At 25.6% G+C, this 25,998-nt stretch overlaps 4 protein-coding genes across 13 annotated transcripts; all 4 read left to right on the top strand.

The window, feature by feature from the left end:
• Positions 1 to 546: 546 nt before the first annotated feature.
• On the top strand, positions 547 to 3,222 carry LOC114944593 (F-box only protein 21-like). The gene is made up of 4 exons (XM_085485722.1): positions 547 to 964; positions 2,108 to 2,371; positions 2,467 to 2,908; positions 3,070 to 3,222. The coding sequence occupies exons 1-4, from the start codon at positions 600 to 602 to the stop codon at positions 3,220 to 3,222; spliced, it is 1,224 nt and encodes a 407-aa protein (XP_085341848.1). The 5' UTR covers positions 547 to 599.
• On the top strand, positions 3,027 to 7,620 carry LOC114945755 (F-box only protein 21-like). The gene is made up of 5 exons (XM_085485735.1): positions 3,027 to 3,218; positions 4,165 to 4,291; positions 4,603 to 4,724; positions 4,898 to 5,195; positions 5,332 to 7,620. Exons 3-5 carry the CDS (start codon positions 4,707 to 4,709, stop codon positions 5,496 to 5,498), a joined length of 483 nt encoding a protein of 160 aa, XP_085341861.1. The 5' UTR covers positions 3,027 to 3,218; positions 4,165 to 4,291; positions 4,603 to 4,706; the 3' UTR covers positions 5,499 to 7,620.
• A 972-nt stretch (positions 7,621 to 8,592) lies between these two features.
• Positions 8,593 to 14,010, top strand: LOC114945473 (F-box only protein 21-like). Its single transcript, XM_029321726.2, has 8 exons — positions 8,593 to 9,064; positions 10,179 to 10,442; positions 10,539 to 10,980; positions 11,199 to 11,347; positions 12,339 to 12,453; positions 12,785 to 12,898; positions 13,072 to 13,369; positions 13,506 to 14,010. The coding sequence occupies exons 1-8, from the start codon at positions 8,907 to 8,909 to the stop codon at positions 13,670 to 13,672; spliced, it is 1,707 nt and encodes a 568-aa protein (XP_029177559.2). The 5' UTR covers positions 8,593 to 8,906; the 3' UTR covers positions 13,673 to 14,010.
• Positions 14,011 to 14,094: 84 nt separating this feature from the next.
• On the top strand, positions 14,095 to 25,841 carry LOC114945472 (F-box only protein 21-like). 10 transcript variants are annotated; one of them, XM_085485786.1, is made up of 12 exons: positions 14,095 to 14,372; positions 15,711 to 15,974; positions 16,069 to 16,510; positions 16,617 to 16,765; positions 17,950 to 18,040; positions 18,393 to 18,518; positions 18,691 to 18,994; positions 19,131 to 19,396; positions 21,316 to 21,357; positions 21,440 to 21,503; positions 23,132 to 23,488; positions 23,683 to 25,841. In XM_085485786.1, the coding sequence occupies exons 1-8, from the start codon at positions 14,215 to 14,217 to the stop codon at positions 19,295 to 19,297; spliced, it is 1,701 nt and encodes a 566-aa protein (XP_085341912.1). In that variant the 5' UTR covers positions 14,095 to 14,214; the 3' UTR covers positions 19,298 to 19,396; positions 21,316 to 21,357; positions 21,440 to 21,503; positions 23,132 to 23,488; positions 23,683 to 25,841. The 10 variants fall into 10 exon arrangements, with proteins under 10 accessions (XP_085341912.1, XP_085341911.1, XP_085341913.1 ...); XM_085485785.1 differs by having other exon boundaries at positions 23,146 to 23,488; positions 23,683 to 25,840; XM_085485787.1 differs by having other exon boundaries at positions 23,357 to 23,488; positions 23,683 to 25,839.
• Positions 25,842 to 25,998: the final 157 nt, after the last annotated feature.

Raw genomic sequence — 25,998 nt, 5'->3', positions numbered from 1 at the left:
ATTCCTCAATTTAACGTACATGCAACTTTGAGGAATACAGCTTTTGAGTTTTTATATATATATATATTACAATTGAGTATATAAAAAAATAATGCTTTGTCGTTGAAGAATCTCAATGCATGATTATGTATATAAAATTCGTCGTTTTTTATATTATATAATTTGTATGTAGGAAGTATTTTCTTTACAACTATAAAATAGATATGTTCGATTCTCAATTTAAGAATAATTTAAATAACGCCCATCGTATGAAAATAAATGTCATACTGTAAGGATAACTTAATAGCCCTTTTGTAGGCCAATTTTGCTGCAAATCATTTAATTATAATAATTATTTATTTTATAAAATTTAATGTTAAACATCTTATCAAAAAAAATCAATCGCAATGAAAGTGTGTTTTCTTCCAGCATTTTCAAAACAGTTATCCTTGCACATCCAAAATTTTGTACAAATATCATATATTACAATTTAGTGCATGTGTACGTTAAATTGAGGAATTAATAAAGAATTATTATTAAATTAAACAAAAATATATATAACACACGTACAATATGAATACAGCTTGCGGTTTTAATCTTAACGAATCGAATAATATTCTATGCACCAACTTCGCTCTATAGAAATTATGCACGAAGTTTACTGCATCCGTGGACAGCCACCTTTTTTTCTTTGTTCCCTCCATCAGTCTATAGGTGTCCACGACGCGGTAAGCCACGTGCTTTCTACAAAGCGGAGTTGGTGCATATGTAGAATATCATTCAATTCGTTAAGATTAAAACTGCAAATTATTTTTACTTTAACGGTAATGATCACGATACAGAATTTATCAAACGAAATTATATTAAGTATTCTGGAAAACGAAACCATTAGTTTGAGCGATGTTGAGAATTTTAGTTCCACGTGCAAGGGATTTGCATGGATATCCCATTATGAAACTCTCTGGAAGAAAAAATATGCTCAGAGGTAAGTTTCTTTATGTATGAACTTTTTTGTTATTTTACTTGATGGACTCATCACATAAAAAGGAACTTAGCAAAAACCTGGCGAAAAATATATTTAAATAACTTTACGCAAAATACTGCCTTTTTGAAGAATTAAATAATAATATTCTGACATTTAAAATATATCTAACTGAATTTATATATAAGATATTTTAAAATTTATTTATACTTAGCCTTTTTAAATTCGCAAAATTTTTGCAGATATTGTGTCGTTTTAAAACATGACTTGATTAAACTTTCTGAATAAAATTGTGCAAATAAAAAAAATTGCAACTAAAAATTATAAAAAAGAAAGTTTCTCCAGTTTTAAAAGATTTATGAATGATATTAACTTTTATAAGAAACAATTTCTGAAAAAACAATTTTTTGGTATATAAGAATAATTTTAAGAATAGATTTTTGTTATAAGAATAATTTTTTATTATATTATCGATATCTACACGTGCAATTGTAAGAATAATAATATAATTGTTAATAAGGTTTTTTTTTGTATAACAATATGATTCAAAAACAAACTCAAAAACTTGAAAAATAATTATTTTATACAAAAGAGTATACATTTTAATTATAACTCCATCAGTAGAGAAGTTTCTAAGATTGCACCTAGAATTTCAGACATGCGAAAAAGTTTCTCTGTTAATTAATAATAATTTATATGACAGATATATATATATATATATATATATATATAAAATAACTTATATATATATATATATATATATATATATACATATATATATATATATCTGTGCACATATTTTATCGTGCTATGATGCAGTAATAAAATAGAAAACAAATTTTTTTATTATTTTACATTTCATTACAACATCGTCATTAAACATAAAATATCAGTTTGTCGCAATAAAAAACTGTAAAACAAATCAAAAATATATAGTATGCGTAAATATGTATGTATTTTAAAATAGTATTTTGCGCAAACGTTTTGCGTTTTTCACATTTTAGAATTTCCGGAATCTAAGAATCATTGAGCATCATCAGTTTCTTCTATTTGATTCGAATATATAATATGGGATGATGAGTTTAATTTCCATAGTATAAATTTTGAAAATTTTTAAAAGTATTTTAAAAGTGTTTGTAATTTTAGATATCCCACTGTACAGCTGTTTTGTAAAGACAAAATGGGCATTGAATTTAATGACTTAAATATTGAAGATTTTAGAGAGGGTATGAAATGTGCGGAAAACTTGTGGCTTTATGTGCCTCGAATGTCTCAGATGTATTATTACCATAATCTACAATACGACTATATTGATATACAATCTCTTGATCTGCATGCAGAAAAGCACCCTTTAAATATGTTGATTTTACATGATGAACTTATTAGAAATATATATCAACAAGATCCACGGTATGTGACTAAATGTATTTTAAAATATCATTAAAAATCATAAGTATATTTAATTGATTATTCTGTATTTATTTTATAATATGTACATTTTTCAGCCAATGCAATTTAACAGAAAGATACTACAGCAAAATGATATTTTACTGTCTGTATCACAACATTTTTAATTCTTTACTTTGGAAAACAATTATAAAAAAACCCATTCATATGCAGCGTTTGGAAGATTTAATTGTAGTATTATTACAATATTGTCATCCCAATAAGGGTATTACTATGTTGTATATAGATAAATTCATAGACAATATCGTGCAAGACGTATTAAAGTTCTTGAAAGATAAATATCCTCGGCATCCATTATTGTCCATATCATCTGAACAATTATCGATTTGGAGAACTAATTGTATTAATAAGAATTTTTGGTGCGTAAAAGACGCAAAAATAATAAAATATGCACTCGACATAATTATCTTAAGTTTTGATTCTTATAAACCATGGATAAAATTAAATCAAATAAGTATGAATCCTATTTTCACAATGTCGGTATGTTAAGTTTTTTATGTATGTTTTTTATTATCTATTATGAATTATATATATATATATATATATATATTTTTTTTTTTTTTTAATTTATCTTAAATATAATAATAATTCTCTATTATAATTTTTTTTTTTATACTTTCACACTTATTATTCTTCGACAGACTAAAGGAGACACATTATATTATAAACAAACGTTGTGGTTGGCAATATATATCTGCGTTGCAAACAGATTGGGTTTACATGTTGTAACAACAGAACACGATATAGACGATAATTGTACTCAAAAAACACATTTGGATTGGCAATCCGGGTAAATATATAATTTTATTATTAAAATTATTTTTATTTATTTTGTCGAGTATTCGTACTATACGCACAATTAGTTATACGGCAATACTCACATGTATATATATTAATTTATTATTATATGTATTAATTATTATTATTTGTAGTTTAAAAAAATTTGCGGGTGCCGACTTGTGTAATATTGCAACAATCTAACCAGTTAAGAAGAACCATAAACAATCATTTATTTTTCAAATGTGTTACAAACAACTACAATATACAGATATTCACAGCATAAGAAACAACCAATATAAATAAACATTTTTTACAGATTTTAAACAATCAATGTATACATAAACAACATAATTTTTGACCATTTATTTATTTCTGTTTATAATCTAATTTTCATATAATAGTGACTGAAGAGACAACAGTAAATGTTGAAATGTTCCGTATTTAAAGATTGTAATTTTCTGAAATAATTAAAGTTGTTTATATTTAATATCTATTTCACATTCATCAAAAGGCTTATACATAATTCACTTTGTTGTTTCTATTTAAAATACGAGCGCTAAAATTTAATAACATAAACGATATTTTTTAAATATCATTATTTTGTGGTTGTTTGTGACACAAATAAAAGAATGTTTGTCCATGATTTCCCTCTCAAATAATTTATTTATTGCATTATAATATAAGTCGATGTTAAAAAAATAATATTACATATATTAAAAAAAAATCTTCGTTTTTGCATCAAGTTAAATCTTATATATATCATTACAAGTTATAATTATTTTTATGTATCTTAAGTTATGCAATTAAATTATTCCAAAAATATTAATATAATATTTAATTATACAAAGTAATATAGCTTTTTTCTAAAAAATTTATCATTGAATGAATATTATTTTTAAACATTTATATTACGCACTGATGTACATGTACATGTTATTTCTTTATTGTTTATACAGTGAGTGTACAGAAAATAGAGAATGTTTCACGTTTAAATGGACAGATAATTCGGATAATGCAAAGATTTCTAACATAAGAAAATGCCAACGAGTGTCGTCTCAAGTTAGAGACAGAAATGCACGTATGGTAAGTAGTTATTTATATAAAATATTGGTAGTGTTAGACTTTCATTTTATAGTGGTTATAACTGCGACGTTTAATATAAAAGACATAATCAACGATGTTTCCTCTGTAAAATACTTTAAAAACATTGAAATCAATAGCTTAATTCTAATAAATTAAAAAAGCATATAATACATAACATTAGTTTTAGATTATAAAGTTTTGAAAATATATCTAAATATTTTTTTTCTTACACACATTTATAATTTGAATTTAATCATTATACCATATATGATATCATAAGTGATTTTGATTAAAAAAACAATTTTTTTAAGTCTATGTCGTCAAGATCGATTTCAACCATTGAGAATATAATGTATTTGTGGATATTTGGCCCCTTTTCCTTTACTATTTTAAGTATGAGTTAGGATCTGAACATATGATTGATTATAATGAGGTAAGACAATTAAATTCACACATTGCACATTATAAATTAAAGATATGTAACAAAGTAACATATATTATAATTATACGTGTAAAAATGTAATTATAATTATTTTTAATTCAAATTATTATAATAATATAAATTACATAATATATATAAAAGCGTCAACTATACTAATTTTTCAGACAATATGTACACCAGATGAAACGTTTCGGAAAAAAAGATCGCCTAATCTAAAATATGCGATTGGATTGATAGTTACACATAATCATAAAATGGAAGATAATACACGAAAAGATGTTGCTGGGGTCATTATTGGGTGGCACAACAAATGCCAAATTGAACGTTTTAGGTATAAGGAAACATGTTGTATTCTGGAAGATGTTGAAGAGCAATGTATACAGAAAAATATCATCGATAATTGGACATTGCTACCGCATTACGTTTTGTTAAGCGAGAATGATCTGTGTTACGTTCCACAATGTATGTGTATTATATGTAATACTTCATTATACTTTATATACTGTATATTCTGTGATATTTTTGTTTATATTGTTTATGTTACATGGCATAATACATTTGATACTATATTTTTTATTTATACGTTTTTATATTTTAGATGTTATAACATCGGTATGCAAAGAATGGATAAATAATCCAGAAGTTGGAAAATATTTCTGTAAATTTGAAGATACTCATTATGTGCCAAATAACATGCTAGGACAGCATTATCCAGACGATGCCGCAGTCGTTCGCGACATATTATTGAATAATCTAAAATTATAATTATAACGTTGTTGTATTTCAAATAATTATTTATAATAAATTATTGCCAGTCTGGTCGACTTTAAACATTGAGGAGTGGTTTTTTATTAATTATTACTGGCAACCTTAAGGATTATTATTTAAAATTATAATATTGTGAATGGTGCAGAAGTGTGTGTGTCTGCTCTTTTTTAGTGCGGATTGAAATTCAAAATAAAATGATAATTTAATACTAACAAGAGCAGATAAGGGTAATATAACTGTGGCTTTAGATAGAGATAAATACATCGAAAAGATTGAAGACATGTTAAGCAATGATGAAACTTATTTAGTTTTAAATAAGTATCCGATTAAAAAATTAATCTGGAACTTTCATGATTTACTTACTAGATGGAAAAATGACAATTACATTTTAGTACAGACATATCGTTCATTGTCATTTAGTGAGGGCCTTCTTATTATCAAATCCAGAATTTCACAAAGAAAATTTAGAGTTAGTAATCAAAATATTACTCGTAAATAACTATCTTCTGAAATTGATTTTTGAGATGATATTCATAAAAAGGCAAAATAATAGTTTTAATTAAAAACAGATATTGATGGCTTGCCAGTAATCTATGCCAATATAATACATAGACTACCTAAGATATAAAAGTTAAAAACATAAACAACTAATTATTTTCTTTGTTGTGTGGTCGTCTCTCTGGAGATAAAAATCATTCGTTATTGTAACGTCGAACAATCAATATTTAAAAGCCTTTACGTCACAATATAATATCTTACTCGATTTAATTGTAAGTCTATTTTTATTAATTTACTTATCTTTTAATGTTAATTTTTCGTATACAATGATTTTATAAACATATTAACAATTGTTGTTATCGAGATTCGCAACCGACCTCTTAACCGAACAATTAGCGAGAGATCTGTTTCGCGACAATTACATAGAATAACGATTCGAGAAATAGAATATATAAAAATGCTCATGTTTAAAAATGCGTTGATTTCGTTTTTTTTTTTTTTTTTAATAACTTGACGTAGTTTTATGCGAATTACTGTGTTTCTGTATAGTATTATTATATTGACAGTTACGAATAATTGATTGTTAATTTCTATTAATCTTTAATTTTAAATTATGCGCTGAAGAAAGTTGAAAAGAGCAACCAAAACGTAAGAATTTTTTTCTGTCTAATATTTTATGTTATAAATCTTTTTCCACAAATAAATCTTAATGAAAGAACTTAATTAGCTCTTATTGCCTTTTATATGTATATAAAAAAATTCAAAAAATATATTGTATATAGATTTCTCGGTAAATAATAACAAATCATCGTAAATATCTTGCAAAAGAGAGAAAATCCTTCTAAAATAGCGTGCATAAGAAGTTCATGTAGAGAGATTTATTTGGCAAAAAGTTCGGATCAAAAATTGATAATACGTTAGATTATTTAAGCTAACAAAAAAAATGTATATTAATAATATTAAAATTGTTTATAATCATGCGCGCACACACACACACACACACACACACATATTTATGTATTATTTATTCGATCGATTAATATCGGGTGTAATATATATGATATATAGATATCCTCGATGAAAGTGAGAGTGAAACTAATTGTAAGATGACTCATTGATTCCCTTAATAGGTTTTGATGACTTTTCATGTCACAATTAAATTTTCTTTTTATAAGAATAACGACAATTTATGTATAGAGTAAATTCATATAACATTATATTAAATGTTTTTTAATAAAGAAGTAAATTCATATAATATTATTAGGGTTTTTTTAATAAAGAATTGTCAAGAATTTGAATTTTCTAATGTTTTCAACAGTCAATAATTAGTACTTTGGTATTTGGTGATTGAGAAGGCTACTTTACTGCATTCTTTTTCAATTATAAGTTATATTTGATAAAGTAGAATTCAAAAGATAAACGACAATTGAGAATTAGAAATCTGTTGTCATAATTGTTCAATTTTAAAACAAGAAGTTAGAGTAAATTAAAGAGAACAGTGTGAAAAAAACTACGATGTAATCAAATCTTGTAATTAATGTAATGTAATAAAATCTTGTAATAAATATGCATCTCACACTAGTTTCTATATAAATAACATAATAAATTATATACAAGATAAGCCGTTTATCTCTTCCTTGGAAATAAAAAAGCGTCGGTTTTGATAGTAATATATTTAGATTTTTTTGCAAAATGTAAAAACAATTTTAAAAATATATTGAGAAAAAAATCAATAAAGTTGTAATAGAAATAACTTAGCATACGCAGCAAACAAAAATTGCTATTATTATATGTCGTAGATAATTCATAGTCTATAGTGTAAGACAAACAATAGAACAAGACCTGAAAATTGTACAAAAGAAAATAAATTTTTTTCCTCAATAACAAAAAACGTAGGCCAAAATCTCAGGATAGAATCCAAGAAAAATAGTTGTAAAAACTCCAAAATAATATATAAATTGCAGTTTTGTATTTTTAAATTCTCTACTCTAAGAAACTTTACAAAATAATATATATTGAAAATAAAAATGAAAATGTACATACAAAATAAATTAAAATGAAACGCAAATATGTTTTATTAATATCTATTAACAATTCTTTATTAATTCCTCAATTTAACGTACACGCAACTTTGAGGAATAGAGCTTTAGATGTTTATATATATATATTACAATTGAGTATATAAAAAAATAATGCTTTGTCGTTGAAGAATCTCAATGCATGATTATGTATATAAAATTCGTCGTTTTTTATATTATATAATTTGTATGTAGAAAGTATTTTCTTTACAACTATAAAATAGATATGTTCGATTCTCAATTTAAGAATAATTTAAATAACGCTCATTGTATGAAAATAAATGTCATTACTGTAAGGATAACTTAATAGCCCTTTTGTAGGACAATTTTTTGCAAATTATTTAATTATAATAATCATTTATTTTATAAAATTTAATGTTAAACATCTTATCAAAAAAAATCAATCGCAAGAAAGTGTCTTTTGTTCCAGCATTTTCAAAACAGTTATCCTTGCACATCCAAAATTTTGTACAAATATCATATATTCACAATTTAGTGCATGTACGTTAAATTGAGGAATTAATAAAGAATTATTATTAAATTAAACAAAAATATATATAACACACGTACAATATGAATACAGCTTGCGGTTTTAATCTTAACGAATCGAATAATATTCTATGCACCAACTTCGCTCTATAGAAATTATGCACGAAGTTTACTGCATCCGTGGACAGCCACCTTTTTTTCTTTGTTCCCTCCATCAGTCTATAGGTGTCCACGACGCGGTAAGCCACGTGCTTTCTACAAAGCGGAGTTGGTGCATATGTAGAATATCATTCAATTCGTTAAGATTAAAACTGCAAGTTATTTTTACTTTAACGGTATAATGATCACGATACAGAATTTATCGAACGAAATTATATTAAGTATTCTCGAAACCGAAACCATTAGTTTGAGCGATGTTGAAAATTTTAGTTCCACGTGCAAGGGATTTGCATGGATATCCCATTATGAAACTCTCTGGAAGAAAAAATATGCTCAGAGGTAAGTTTCTTTATGTATGAACTTTTTTGTTATTTTACTTGATGGACTCATCACATAAAAAGGAACTTAGCAAAAACCTAGCAAAAAATATATTTAAATAACTTTACGCAAAATACTGCCTTTTTGAAGAATTAAATAATAATATTCTGACATTTAAATTATATCTAACTGAATTTAAGATATTTTAAAATTTATTTATACTTAGCCTTTTTAAATTCGCAAAATTTTTGCAGATATTGTGTCGTTTTAAAACATGACTTGATTTATCTTTTAGAATAAAATTGTACAAAATTAAAAAAATTGCAAGTAAAAGTTATAAAAAAAAAAGTTTGTTCAGCTTTAATGGATTTATGAAAGATTTTAACTTTATGAAACAATTTCTGAAGAAATAATTTTTTGCTATATAAGAATAATTTTAAAAATAGATTTTTGTTATAAGAATAATTTTTTGTTATATTATCGATATCTACACGTGCAATTGTAAGAATTATAATATAACTGTTAATAAGGTAATTTTTCGTATAACAATATAATTCAGAAACAAACTCGAAAACTTGAAAAATAATTATTTTATACAAAAGAGTATACATTTTAATTATAACTCCATCAGTAGAGAAGTTTCTAAGATCGCACCTAGGATTTCAGACATGCGAAAAAGTTTCTCTGTTAATTAATAATAATTTATATGACAAATATATATATATATACATATATATATATATATATACATACATATATATATATATATATCTGTGCACATATTTCATCGTGCTATGATGCAGTAATAAAATAGAAAACAAATTTTTTTATTATTTTACATTTCATTACAACATCGTCATTAAACATAAAATATCAGTTTGTCGCAATAAAAAACTGTAAAACAAATCAAAAATATTGTATATAGTATGCGTAAATATGTATGTATTTTAAAATAGTATTTTGCGCAAACGTTTTGCGTTTTTCACATTTTACAATTTCCGGAATCTAAGAATCATTGAGCATCATCAGTTTCTTTTATGTAATTCGATTATATAATATGGGATGATAAGTTTAATTTTTTTAGTATAAAATTTGAAAATTTTTTAAAGTATTTTAAAAGTGTTTGTAATTTTAGATATCCCACTGTACAGCTGTTGTGTAAAGACAAAATGGGCATTCAATTTAATGATTTAAATATTGAAGATTTTAGAGAGGGTATGAAATGTGCGGAAAACTTGTGGCTTTATGTGCCTCGTATGTCTCAGATGTATTATTATCGTAATTTACCATACGACTATATTGATATACCATTACTCGATCTGCATGCAGAAAAACACCCTTTAAATTTGCTGATTTTACATGATGAACTTATTAGAATTTTATATCATCAAGATCCACGGTATGTGACTAAATGTATTTTAAAATATCATTAAAAATCATTGGTATATTTAATTGATTATTCTGTATTTATTTTATAAATATGTACATTTTTCAGCCAATGCAATTTAACAGAAAGATACTACAGCAAAATGATATTTCACTGTTTGTATCACAACATTTTTAATTTTTTCCAATGGAAGAAAAATACAGAAAGACTTAATTATACGCTGAGTTTGAAGAAATTAATTGTCTTAATATTACAATATTGTCATCCTAATAAGAATATTACTATGTTGTATATAGATAAATTCATAGACAATATCGTGCAAGACGTATTAAAATTGTTGAAAGATAAATATTGTCGGCATCCAATATTGTCCATATCATCTGAACAATTATCGATTTGGAGAACAAATCGTATTAATAAGAATTTTTGGTGCGTAAAAGACGCAACGTCGATTAATGATGTACTCGACATAATTATTATAAGTTTTGATTCTTATAAACCATGGATGAAACCGAATCAAATAAGTATGAATCCTATTTTCAAAATGTCGGTATGTTAAGTTTTTTATGTATGTATTTTATTATCTATCATGAATTATATATATATATATATATATATATATGTAAAAATAATTATAATAGAGAATTATTATTATATTTAAGATAAATTAAAATATATATATATATATTTTAATTTATCTTAAATATAATAATAATTCTCTATTATAATTATTTTTATTATACTTTCACACTTATTATTCTTCGACAGACTAAAGAAGACACATTACATTATAAACAAACGTTGTGGTTGGCAATATATATCTGCGTTGCAAATAGATTGGGTTTACATATTGTAACAACAAGACACGATAGAGACGATAATTATCCTCGAAATACGCATTTGGATTGGCAATCCGGGTAAATATATAATTTTATCTTTGAAATTATTTTTATTTATTTTGTCGAGTATTTGTACTATACGCACAAATAGTTATACGGCAATACTCACATGTGTATATATTAATTTATTATTATATGTATTAATTATTATATTTTGTAATTTAAAAAAATTTACGGGTGCCGACTTGTGTAATATTGCAACAAATTAACCAGTTAAGAAGAATCATAAACAATTATATATTTTGCAAATGTGTTACAAACAACCACAATATACATATCGATATTCACAGCATAGGAAGCAACCAATATAAATAAGCATTTCTTACAGACTTTAAACAATCAATATATACATTAATAACATAAAATGTTTGTAACAAACTTTAGCGTTATTTCGAACAACATAATTTTTGACCATTTATTTATTTCTGTTTATATTCTAATTTTTATCTGATAGCGGCTGAAGAGACAACAGTAAATGTTGAAATGTACCGTATTTAAAGATTGTAATTTTTTGAAATATAATTAAAGTTGTTTATATCTAACATCTATTTCACACTCTTCAAAAGGCTTATACATAATTCACTCTGTTGTTTCTATTTAAAATACGAACGCTAAAATTTAATAACATAAACGATATTTTTTAAATATCATTATTTTGTGGTTGTTTGTGACACAAATAAAAGAATGTTTGTCCATGATTTCCCTCTCAAATAATTTATTTATTGCATTATAATATAAGTCGATGTTAAAAAAATAATATTACATATATTAAAAAAAAATCTTCGTTTTTGCATCAAGTTAAATCTTATATATCATTACAAGTTATAATTATTTTTATGTATCTTAAGTTATGCAATTAAATTATTCCAAAAATATTAATATAATATTTAATTATACAAAGTAATATAGCTTTTTTGTAAAAAATTTATCATTGAATGAATATTATTTTTTAACATTTATATTACGCACTGATGTACATGTACATGTTATTTCTTTATTGTTTATACAGTGAGTGTACAGAAAATAGAGAATGTTTCACGTTTGAATGGACAGATAATACAGATAATGCAAAGATTTCTAACATAAGAAAATGCCAACGAGTGCCGCCTCAAGATGAATATAGAGTAATTATTTATATAAAATATTGGTAGTTTTACACTTTCGCTTTCTGATGTTTATAACTGGACGGACGTTTAATGCAGCGATGTTTGATATAAAAGACATAATCAGCAATGTTTTCTCTGTAAAATATTTTAAGAACATTGAAATCAATAAGCTTAATTCTAATAAATTAAAAAGAGCATATAATATATATAATAACATTAGTTTTAGATTATATAGTTTCAAAAATATATTTAAATGTATTTTTTTTACACACATTTATAATTTGAATTTAATCATTACATATATCATAAGTGATTTTGATTCAAAATTTAATAACAATCTTTTTTAAAGCCGTCAATATTGGTTGAAAGTACCATTTGGGATATATATGTTTTGTGGACATCTGTCCGCTATTCCTTTGACGATCTTTCTTATAAAGCAGCATCAATAATTTATTATGATGAGGTAAGAGAATTGAATTCACTTATTGTACATATTATAAATTAAAGATATGTAATAAAATAACATATAATAATTATATGTGCAAAAATCTAATTATAATTATTTATAATTCAAATTATTACAATAATATAAATTACATAATATATATAAAAGCGTTAATTATACTAATTTTTCAGAAAATATGTACTCCAGGTAAAACATTTCGGAAAAAAAGATCGCCTAATTTAAAATATGCGATTGGATTGATAGTTACACATAAGCATAAAATGAAAGATAATACACGAAAAGATGTTGCTGGGGTCATTATTGGGTGGCACAACGAATGCCACTTTGAACGTTTTAGGTATAAGAGTACATGTTATAATTTTTCATTTGAAAATATGCTTTGGATACCGAAAAATAAGATTGTTAATTGGAAAACGCAACCGCACTACGTTTTGTTAATCGAGAATGATCTGTGTTACGTTCCACAATGTATGTGTATTATATGTAATACTTCATTATACTTTATATACTGTATATTCTGTGATATTTTTGTTTATATTGTTTATGTTACATGGCATAATACATTTGATACTATATTTTTTATTTTTACGTTTTTATATTTTAGATGCTATAACATCGGTATGCAAAGAATGGATAAATAATCCAGAAGTTGGAAAATATTTCTGTAAATTTGAAGATACTCATTATGTGCCAAATAACATGCTAGGACAGCATTTTCCAGACGATGCCGCAGTCGTTCGCGACATATTATTGAATAATCTAAAATTATAATATTGTGAATGGTGCAGAAGTGTGTGTGTCTGCCCTTTTTTAGTCCGGATTGAAATTCAAAAGATATATTGCATATAGATGCTATTATTCGGAAAATAACAAATCATAGTAAATATCTTGCAAAAGAGAGAAAATCTTGTTAACATAACTCGCATAAGAAATTCATGTAGAGAGATATTTATTATCTGGCAAAAGGTTCGAATCAAAAATAGATATAATACGTTAAATTATTTAAGCTAAAAAAAAAAAGATGTATTAGTAATATTAATATTGTTTATAATCATGCATACACGCACGCGCGCGTGCACACACACACACACGCACACGCCCACGCGCACGCACACACACACACACAATTATGTATTATTCATTCGATCAATATCATCGTGGACCAGCCATCTTTTTTTCTTTGTTCCCTCCATCAGTCTATAGGTGTCCACGACGCAGTAAGCCACGTGCTTTCTACAAAGCGGAGTTGGTGCATAGAATATCATTCGATTCGTTAAGATAAAAGCTGCAAGTTATTTTTATATTATTATATAATGATCACGATACAGGATTTATCTAACGAAATTATATTAAGTATTCTGGAAAACGAAAGTATTAGCTTGAGGGACGTTGAGAATTTTAGTTTCACGTGCAAGGGATTTGAGTGGATATCCCATTGTGAACCTCTCTGGAAGAAAAAATATGCTAAGAGGTAAGTTTCTTTATGTATGAATTTTTTTGTTATTTTACTTGATGGACTCATCACATAAAAAGGAACTTAGCAAAAACTTGGCGAAAAATATATTTAAATAACTTTACGCAAAATACTGTCTTTTTGAAGAATTAAATAATAATATTCTGACATTTAAAATATATCTAACTGAATTTATAAAATATTTTAAAATTTATTTATACTTAGACTTTTTAAATTCGCAAAATTTTTGCAGATATTGTGTCGTTTTAAAACATGATTTGATTAGACTTTCTGAATAAAATTGTGTAAATTAACATAATTGCAATTAAAAGTTATAAAAAAGAAAGTTTGTTCAGTTTTAAAAGATTTATGAAAGATTTTAACTTTTATAAGAAACAATATCTGAATAAATAATTTTTTGGTATATAAGAATAATTTTAAAAATAGATTTTTGTTATTAGAATAATTTTTTGTTATATTATCGATATCTACACGTGCAATTGTAAGAATTATAATATAACTGTTAATAAGGTAATTTTTCGTATAACAATATAATTCAGAAACAAACTCGAAAATTTGAAAAATAATTATTTTATACAAAAGAGTATACATTTTAATTATAACTCCATCAGTAGAGAAGTTTCTAAGATCGCACCTAGGATTTCACACATGCGAAAAAGTTTCTCTGTTAATTAATAATAATTTATATGACACAGATATATATATATATATATATATATATATATAATATAATATAACTTATATATATACACACACACACACACACACACACATATATATATATATATATATATATATATATATATCTGTGCATATATTTCATCGCGCTATGATGCAGTAATAAAATAGAAAACAAATTTTCTTATTATTTAACATTTTATTACAACATCGCCATCAAACATAAAATATCAGTTTGTCGCAATAAAAGACTGTAAAACAAATGAAAAATATATAGTATGCGTAAATATGTATGTATTTTAAAATAGTACTTCGCGCAAACGTTTTGCGTTTTTTACATTTTAGAATTTCCGGAATCTAAGAATCATTGAGCATCATCAGTTTCTTCTATTTGATTCGAATATATAATGTGGGATGATTAGTTTAATTTTCTTAGTATAATTTTTGAAAATTTAAAAAAGTATTTTGTGTTTTCAATTTTAGATGGCCTACTGCACAGCTATTTTGTAAAGACAAAATAGGCATTGAATTTAATGACTTAGCATCATCAGTTTCTTCTATTTGATTCGAATATATAATATGGGATGATGAGTTTAATTTTTTTAGTATAAATTTTGAAAATTTTTAAAAGTATTTTAAAAGTGTTTTAAATTTTAGATGGCCTACTGTACAGCTGTTGTGTAAAGACAAAATGGGCATTGAATTTAATGACTTGAATGTTGAAGATTTTAGAGAGGGTCTGAAATGTGCGGAAAACTTGTGGCTTTTTGTGCCTCGTATGTCTCAGATGTTGTATTACCGTAATCTACAGTGCGACTACATTAATATACAATCTTTTGATCTGCATGCAAAAAAGCACCCTTTAAATTTGTTGATTTTACATGCTGAACTTATTAGAAATATATATCAACAAGATCCATGGTATGTGACTAAATGTATTTTAAAATACCATTAAAATCATTGGTATATTTAATTGATTATTTTGTATTTATTTTATAATATGTACATTTTTCAGCCAATGCAATTTAACAGAAAGATATTACAGCAAAATGATATTTCACTTTCTGTATCAAAACATTTTTGATTCTTTACTTTGGAAAACAATTATGGAAAGACCTATTCATATGCAGCGTTTGGAGGATTTAATTGTCGTATTATTACAATATTGTCATCCCAATGAGGGTATTACTATGTTGTATATAGATAAATTCATAGACAATATTGTGCAAGACGTATTAAAGTTCTTGAAAGATAATTATCGTCCGCATCCAATATTGTCCATATTATCTGAACAATTATCGTTTGGGAGAAATAATCGTATTAATGAGAATTTTTGGTGCGTAAAATACGCAAAAATAATAAAATATGTACTCGACAAAATTATTTTAAGTTTTGATTCTTATGAACCATGGATGAAACCGAATCAAATAAGTATGAATCCTATTTTCAAAATGTCGGTATGTTAAGTTTTTTATGTATGTTTTTTAATTTATCTTAAATATAATAATAATTCTCTATTATAATTATTTTTATTATATTTTCACACTTATTATTCTTCGACAGACTAAAGAAGACACATTATATTATAGACAAGCGTTGTGGTATGCAATATATATCTGCGTTGCAAACAGATTGGGTTTACATGTTGTGACAAAAAAACACGGTATAGACAATAATTATGCTCTAAATACACATTTGGTTTGGCAATCCGGGTAAATATATAATTTTATCTTTGAAATTATTTTTATTTATTTTGTCGAGTATTCGTACTATACGCACAAATAGTTATACGGCAATACTCACATGTATATATATTAATTTATTATTATATGTATTAATTTTTATTATTTGTAGTTTAAAAAAATTTGCGGGTGCCGACTTGTATAATATTGCAACAAATTAACCAGTTAAGAAGAACCATAAACAATTATATATTTTGCAAATGTGTTACAAACAACCACAATATACAGATATTCACATCATAGGAAGCAGCCAATATAAATAAGCATTTCTTACAGACTTTAGCTTTATAAATTTTCTCTTATTTTTAATATAAAATTTAAATGTGTTTAAATTAAATTTAAAAAAATTCATAAATTTAATTTGTACAATTGAAAATAAGATTTTGTACTTTCAACAAAACTAATATTATGAACAGGACAAATAATTTTTTTATTGAATCAAAATAACATGACATTTTGACCTGTGGTTTAGATTCTTTTCAAATGCAGTAATAATTCAGATGACATAACAAGTACAATGCGATGAGCAAAAACTTATAACATGTTACAAATATAAAAATATAAAAATATATAAAATTAAACGTTGTGTCTAAAAAAACGTCTCGTATTTACTTTAATAGAATTTTAATTTAAGGCTTAGTTACAAAGATACATAATCTCAAAAATTTGGAACATTAAAAACATTATGACCTTTCTCGACATTTTCGCTGAAGAAAAATCGTCTCCAAATTGTCTGAGAAATCTCCCATTAACGTGCGAAACGCGAGTCATCAGACACCCGGTATATTTGGTGGATAATTTTTTTCATTTATATGTTCATTTCAATAGATACTTTTATGTGCAGAATGATTTAAAATTGAGAAGTCGACAAGAGAATTGGACAATCTTATTTATACAATTTTAAATTAAATTAAATGAAGTTAAAACTTATAAATATCTTTAAAAGTTATAATTATTTTTGTTATGCATCTTAAATTATACAATTAAACTATTCCACAAATAATAGATAATAAAATATAATATTAATATAATATTTAATTATACAAAGTAATATAGCTTCTTTCTAAAAAATTTATCATTGAATGAATATTATTTTTAAACATCTATATTACGCACTGATGTACATGTACATGTTATTTCTTTATTGTTTATAGAAAGTGTACAGAAAATAGAGAATGTTTCACGTTTAAATGGACAGATAATAAAGATAATCCAAAGATTTCTGACATAAGTAAATGCCGAGGAGTAAGTAGGTAGTAATTAATATTTATATAAAATATTGGTAGTTTTCGACTTTCACTTTCTAAAGTTTATAACTCCAAAACAGGATGGACGTTTACTTCAACGATGTTTGATATAAAAGACATAATCAGCGATGCTTCCTCTGTAAAATATTTTAAGAACATTGAAATCAATAAGCTTAATTCTAATAAATCAAGAAGAACATATAATATATAACATTAGTTTTAGATTATAAAGTTTTGAAAATATATCTAAATGTATTTCTTCTTACACACATTTATAATTTGAATATAATCATTACATATGATATCATAAGTGATTTTGATTCAAAATTTAATAACAATTTTTCTTAAAGCTTTGGTCGTCAAAATCGGTTGAAGTTGACAGTAGCATTCGGGATATATATGTTTTGTGGAAACGTGTCTGCTTTCCCTTTGACGATCTCTGTTATAGAGCAGCATCAATAAATTTGTATAATGAGGTAAGACAATTGAAATCACTCATTTTACATATTATAAATTAAAGATATGTAACAAAGTAACATATATAATAATTATACGTGTAAAAATCTAATTATAATTATTTTTAATTCAAATTATTATATTAATATAAATTACATATATATAAAAGCGTCAACTATACTAATTTTTCAGAAAATATGTACTCCACATGATACGTTTCGGGAAAAAAGATCGCCTAATTTAAAATATGCGATTGGATTGATAGTTACACATAAGCATAAAATGAAAGATAATACACGAAAAGATGTTGCTGGGGTCATTATTGGGTGGCACAACGAATGCCACTTTGAACGTTTTACGTATAAGAGTACATGTTATAATTTTTCGAATTCATTTGAAAATATGCTTTGGATACCGAAAAATAAGATTGTTAATTGGAAAACGCAACCGCACTACGTTTTGTTAATCGAGAATGATCTGTGTTACGTTCCACAATGTATGTGTATTATATGTAATACTTCATTATACTTTATATACTGTATATTTTGTAATATTTTTGTTTATATTGTTTATGTTACATGGCATAATACATTTGATACTATATTTATTATTTTTACATTTTTATATTTTAGATGTTATAACATCGGTATGCAAAAAATGGATAAATAATCTAGAAGTTGGAAAATATTTCTGTAAATTTGAAGATACTCATTATGTGCCAAATAACATGCTAGGACAGCATTATCCAGACGATGCCGCAGTCGTTCGCGACATATTATTGAATAATCTAAAATTATAATATTGTGAATGGTGTAGAAGTATGTGTGTCTGCTCTTTTATAGTCCGGATTGAATTTCAAAAGAAAATGATAACTTAATACTAAGAAGAGCAGATAAAGGTAAGATAACTGTGGCTTTAGATTGAGATAAATACATCGGAAGGATTGAAGACATGTTAAGCAATGATGAAACTTGATTAGTTTTAAATAAGGATCCGATTAGAAAATTAATCTGGAACCTTCATGATTTACTTACTAGATGGAAAAATGACAATTACATTTTAGTACAGATATATCGTTCATTGTCATTTAGTGAGGGAACATTAGCGAGAGCTTACGGTTTACTTAAAATCTACAAAGAAAATTGTCTGTTCAGACTAATTGTATTTTTTATAAATACTCCTTTATATCAGTTGGCACTTCACTTACACCAAATTATGAACAATTGTTTCTTTGTCTGTAATAGCCACATAGAAAATAGTTTCAAAATGGTTAACAAAATTTCAGATATTTACATCCATAATGACTACAAATTATTATCTCTTGATGTTATTTCACTTTTTACTAACATACTTATCAATTTAGCTCTCGAGAGTGTTTCCAATAGATGGCAATATATTGAAAATAAGTGCAATCTCTTTAAGTCTAAATTTTTAATTGGAGTAAGCCTCGTATTAAATTCTACGTATTTTACATTTAACAATGTTTTTTATCGACAATTAAAAACAGATATTGATAACTTGCCAATAATTTAAGACGATATAATACATAGACTACCTAAGATATGAAAGTTGAAAAACATAAACAATTAACTATTTTCTTCGTTGTGTGGTCGTCTCTCTAAGAGATAAAAATCATTCGTTATTGAGAAAAAGGTTTCGTTTATATTAACAAAATCGTTCTGATAGAGCGCTTTTTTGTTAAATAAAGCAGAATTTTTCGTTATCGTAACAGGATTTGAAACTGTATAACTATACCGTTTGGTAGACTTTACTATAAGGATCTGATTGAGTATTTCCTGTTAGATCTATAAAACTTCTGGTTATAATAACGTTACTTAGGGTTACAATAACATTAATCGCAGCGCTCTGCATCAGTGATGCGTATGTGAGCGCATATGTACATGGTCGTAGCTTGTGTGCGGCATCTTCTGTGCATACGCGGATGGCATGTAGACCTGAGCGGACCGGTAAAATTATTAGATGCGTATTAAGATTAATGCGTGAGTTCGACGCACGTGCTTTATTCTTTGTTTCGTGTCGTGCGCTCTTATTCTCTATATAAGGAATAATTTTGTGTTGTAGCTACTTAAGAATAATTATCGTTAAAAATAATTGTGTGTGTTTATCCTGTTAAGATAAATGGCGGATGAAAAAATTATATATGAAATATATATGTATATTTTCAATATATATAAAATTATTTTATTATTTATAAAAAACACCAATAATCAAATTAAAAAATAATTTTTAACTAAAAAGTTGTGTTAATCTAACTAAATAAATTTAGTAATATAATCAAATTCTTTCTTTTTAAATCAATCAGAATTTTTTGATAATCTAACTAAATGAATTTAGCTATCTATCAGAATTTCTTGATAACTTTACTAAATAACTTTGGTTTTTTTTACCAGAATTTCTAGTTGATTTAACTAAAGAAAATTGACCATATTTGCTTGGTTGTTTCTACAAGAATTCTGATTCGTCTGTTTCTGAACAGAAGTAATGATTGGATCTACCAGAATTCCGTATAATATAACAAATCTTTTTTCTCAATGTATGGATAATGATTGTAGAATTTGGAAAATATAATGAATAAATCCTTCAAACTAACCATATTTTACTATAACTTTGAGAAACAATTTAAAAGATTATAATATTTTAAAAGATTTGACCATTTTCATATGCGAGGCAAAATTGACAGATAATCAAAAAGTATCGAACATATTGTGAGTAACCTTTTTTATTTAGCATTGAAGCAAAATTTGTATTCAAAACCAGAATATCTAATTAACAATAAACATTTAAATCATTTTTCAGAACATTGGAAAAAGACCTAATAAAAAAGCAATCTGACTTACAGTAAGTACTAAATAAACTTCGTGAATGTGGGCAACCGGGTCACGTTTAATAATTATTTATTTATATTTTAATAATTTTTCAGAGAAACTTCCAAGAAAATCGTGAAGGAACCATGTCCACGGATTATTGTCACCAAGGTGTCACATGTAAGTAATAAATAAGTAATAAATATAACAAAAACTTTGCATGTCCAAGTCGGGAATTAATTTTAATTTAATCTTATTTTTATTTTTATTTTGAGAAAAATATATCATTAGCAGAAATATCAGCAGAAATATCAAATACAGAAAATTGTAATTTGTAAGTATTCGAATTTATTTAATAATTTTCATATAATATTTTATTCAAAGCATTTAAATTTATTTTAATAATTTTTCAGACAACTGTTATAAACTAAAGACGTATCAGAAATTAGAAATGGTTGCAATGCAGAAATTGAATTAATACCATCATTGTCTCACATTTCATCATGGACAATGAGTGAAATGGGAAGTGATCCATTTATTTAAATATAACTTTATTGTAGATTAAATATATGGAAAATTAATAATTAAAAATATATATTAAATATATATTCAAACGTATTAAATATACAGAATCCCTTATTTATATTTATTTCTTATTATATTAAATTTTCTATTTTTCTCTTCTCTTCTCTTCTCTTCTTTTTCGAATCTTACTCTCTTTTTCATTTTTGCTCTCGCCAGCTAAAACAATTTGTAGATTATATTCTGAGATCATTTACAAACTAGGCATGCGTATTGCAATTTTTTTACTGTTAATGTATGTGGAACAATAAAATATAATAATTCACAAACAAATTATAAAAAAATCATTAACTTTAGAATTCAACGCTATAAATAAAATTATCAAGGAAATTAATGATAAGATTTATTTAGATGATTTCAGCTTTTGGTAGACTATAAATGTTATCGTTTAAAATTTAAATCGTCAAGCATATTCTTTTTTTTTTACTTATATAATATATTTATTATTTTATCACTGTTTTTTAGCAAATACAGTTTTTGTATAATATATACAAGTTTCCTCTAAATCTTTTATAATTTAACGTTTGCTATTAATGCTGAAAAATAAACGAATAATCACGAATATTTGAAAGAAATCTGTCTCAAGTTGCACGATAATAAGGTGATAAAGTGCACATAAAAATTACTATGCACTTTTTTTAAAGGAGAGAAAGCGGAAAAAGGAGAAAAATGCCGTTATTAAAGTATCGAAATAATAGTTTAATAACACAGCGTGAGATCGAATTCAAATTCGATTATAAATTTCTAATTTCGCATACAAATATTAAACTTGATTACATTGATAACTTGTACGAGAGATATTCATGCATATGATTATCTTATCTGTATTATATTTACAACAGTGCAACTATAATGTAAGAAATAAATTAAGCAGCAGATAAGAAATTGTTATCAAGATAATTATTAAGTTAAATATTTGCATGTTTCAGTAAATTTAATAAATATATTTTTTCGCGCCACACATTATTCTTTCGCATTTACATTCTTTATCGTTCCACCAAAACTTATTCATTAAAAGCAATAAATTAAATAAAGCACACAAAAATTCATAAAAAAGCGAATTGATATCTCAAATTTTTTACTGAACTGAATAAGCAAGCAATAATTTTCTTTACCCGTATTTTTCGAAACTTTTCCTTTCACGTCGCTAAAATTGTGTTGATACTCAAAATAGCATTTTCATAAGCCAATAGATTATTTGTCATTCCTCAATTATGGTCCAAAAGAGAATATGTTGCAGATAATAGTCGGATTTTTATCGATGGAACGACGTTGCTGGACGTGTGATGTTTTATTTCTTATCATCTTGTCGCGGACGTAAATTGCTGCTTGTCCTTGATAGTCCGTGATAGACAAATTTATCTATTCCTTTATGGTCCTGATCAATTGGATAATGGAGACTTGGAAATTTGCTTCGTATACACATTGGATGAATTTTCTGTGTAACATAGAATCCTGAAGATGATGATTCTAGATGTCATTTATCTCAGCACGAAGCCATCTGATGAGTGAGAGCCACATTAGTTCTTGACAAAATTATTCGCTGGAAGAAAATAAAATTATGTCCACTTCTTCAAAAAAATGTGCGAACAACGTAAATTTTTAAGATTTTCTAGATTCTTACGTTATTTAATTTAAATAAGATGAGCTGCATATTTATTATGAAATTTTGTTGCTTCATCTTGATTGTAAATGTTGACAAAATATATTAAATTCTCTTATTTTTTATGCAATTTAATAACTGCATTTGACGAGTAACGTTTCTTCTTTTTTGCAGGAGTCGTGCTTGGATTTTATATCTTCAGCCACTTGTCCTATTTGATTTTCTTCGTAAACGCCATGTTGCTTGAGCTAGCCATTTTGTACTCGTATGATTTAAGTAGCAAACATCACCATGACAGCAACAGATGTTCTCCGGCATCAATTCTTCTTCTTCTTATTTTTTCGTTGACAAGGAACAGATGAATAGTTAAGAACTAGAAATACTTGACAAAGAATCACAATATAACAAAAGATTAATTTCAGAGATGATATTCATAAAAAGGCAAAATAACAGTCTTAATTTAAAAACAGATATTGATGGCTTGCCAGTAATTTATGACGATATAATACATAGACTACCTAAGATCATGATATAAAAGACAAGGGTATGCTTATGCACATAGTAACGCCAGCTAACCAATGAGAATTGCAGCCTGACTACGTCATCATTAGGCGTCAAATTCGAAGCGCTTATTCTTATGTTTGCCGAGTACACGTAGAGAAAACTGAAAAATAATCACTGCCACTGGTGATAATCAGTAAAATAAAATATATAATACATAATTAAGTAAACAATAAACAATGTAATTACGGAATAAACGAAAGGCTCACAAGAGTAATGAATAAAAAGTGTCACATCAGTTTATAACAACCACGCGCTTGTATGCCTGCAGCAGTCATATTTTATCGGCCGAAGTGATCCGAACGTAGCCGAGGCTGTACGAATGTGACGTTGGCAGGCTGCTGCGCAAGAATGTCTTAAATTCGTCCACCGAATGAGCATACCCTTGTCTTTATATCATGCCTAAAATGTGAAAGTTAAAAAACAAAAAACTAACTATTTTCTCCGTTGTGTGGTCGTCTCTCTGAAAGATAAAAATCATTCGTTATTGTAACCTCGAGCAATCAACATCTGAAAGCCTTCACGTCACAATATAATATCTTACTCGATTATGTATTATTCATTCGATCGATTAATATCGGGTGTAATATATATGATAGATATCCTTGATGCAAGTGAGAGTGACACTAATTGTAACATGACTCATTGATTCCTTTAATAAGTTTTGATGACTTTTCATGTCACAATTAAATTTTCTTTTTATAAGAATAACGACAATTTATGTATAGAGTAAATTCATATAACATTATTAGAGTTTTTTTAATAAAGGAGTAAATTCATATAATATTATTAAGGTTTTTTTAATAAAGAATTGTCAAGAATTTTCTAATGTTTTCAACAGTCAATAATTAGTACTTTGGTATTTGTTGATTGAGAAGGCTTTACTTTACTGCATTCTTTTTCAATTATAAGTTATATTTGATAAAGTAGAATTCAAAAGATAAACGACAATTGAGAATTAGAATTCTGTTGTCATAATTGTTCAATTTTAAAACAAGAAAATAGAGTAAATTCAAGAGAACAATGTGAAAAAAACTACGATGTAATAAAATCTTGTAGTAAATATGCATCTCACACTAGTTTTTATATAAATAACATAATAAATTATATACAAGATAAGCCGCTTATCTCTTCCTTGGAAATAAAAAACGTCAGTTTAATAGAAATATATTTAGATTTTTTTACAGAATATAAAAACAATTTTAAAATAATATTAAAAAAAAAAATCAATAAAGTTGTAATAGAATTAACTTAGCATACGCAGCAAAAGTTGCTATTATTTTATGTCGTAGATAATTCATAGTCTATAGTGTAAGACAAACAATAGAACAAGACCTGAAAATTGTACAAAAGAAAATACATTTTTTTCCCCACTAACAAAAAACGTAGGCCAAAATCTCAGGATAGAGTCCAAGAAAAATAGTTGTGAAAACTCCAAAATAATAAATAAATTGCAGTTCTTTATCAATTCCTCAATTTAACGTACACGCAACTTTGAGGAATAGAGCTTTACATATTTATATATATATATATATATATATATATATATATATATATATATATATTACAATTGAGTATATAAAAAAATAATGCTTTGTCGTTGAAGAATCTCAATGCATGATTATGTATATAAAATTCGTTGTTTTTTATATTATATAATTTGTATGTAGGAAGTATTTTCTTTACAACTATAAAATAGATATGTTCGATTCTCAATTTAAGAATAATTTAAATAACGCCCATTGTATAAAAATAAATGTCATTACTGTAAGGATAACTTAATAGCCCTTTTGTAGATCAATTTGTTGCAAATCATTTAATTATAATAATCATTTATGTTATAAAATTTATTGTTAAATATCTTATTAAAAAAAATTAATCGCAAGAAAGTGTGTTTTCTTCCAGCATCCTCAAAACAGTTATCTTTGC

Source organism: Nylanderia fulva, unplaced genomic scaffold (genome assembly GCF_048542155.1).
Source record: "Nylanderia fulva isolate GAGA-0341 unplaced genomic scaffold, ASM4854215v1 Scaffold39, whole genome shotgun sequence".
NCBI classification, from domain to species: Eukaryota; Metazoa; Arthropoda; class Insecta; order Hymenoptera; family Formicidae; genus Nylanderia; species Nylanderia fulva.
The sequence above is the reverse complement of the archived record's forward strand: the minus strand, read 5'-3'. Positions and strand labels throughout refer to the sequence as shown.

Coding starts and splice junctions, on each gene's coding strand:
- LOC114945472 (XM_085485786.1), top strand. CDS start 14,215: ATGATCACGATACAGGATTTATCTAACGAAATTATATTAAGTATTCTG. Junction 14,373..15,710: donor AAGAAAAAATATGCTAAGAG/GTAAGTTTCTTT, acceptor TTTAAATTTTAG/ATGGCCTACTGTACAGCTGT. Junction 15,975..16,068: donor ATATATCAACAAGATCCATG/GTATGTGACTAA, acceptor TACATTTTTCAG/CCAATGCAATTTAACAGAAA.
- LOC114944593 (XM_085485722.1), top strand. CDS start 600: ATGCACCAACTTCGCTCTATAGAAATTATGCACGAAGTTTACTGCATC. Junction 965..2,107: donor AAGAAAAAATATGCTCAGAG/GTAAGTTTCTTT, acceptor TTGTAATTTTAG/ATATCCCACTGTACAGCTGT. Junction 2,372..2,466: donor ATATATCAACAAGATCCACG/GTATGTGACTAA, acceptor TACATTTTTCAG/CCAATGCAATTTAACAGAAA.
- LOC114945755 (XM_085485735.1), top strand. Junction 5,196..5,331: donor TCTGTGTTACGTTCCACAAT/GTATGTGTATTA, acceptor TTTATATTTTAG/ATGTTATAACATCGGTATGC.
- LOC114945473 (XM_029321726.2), top strand. CDS start 8,907: ATGATCACGATACAGAATTTATCGAACGAAATTATATTAAGTATTCTC. Junction 10,981..11,198: donor ATCCTATTTTCAAAATGTCG/GTATGTTAAGTT, acceptor ATTCTTCGACAG/ACTAAAGAAGACACATTACA. Junction 11,348..12,338: donor CATTTGGATTGGCAATCCGG/GTAAATATATAA, acceptor TTGTTTATACAG/TGAGTGTACAGAAAATAGAG.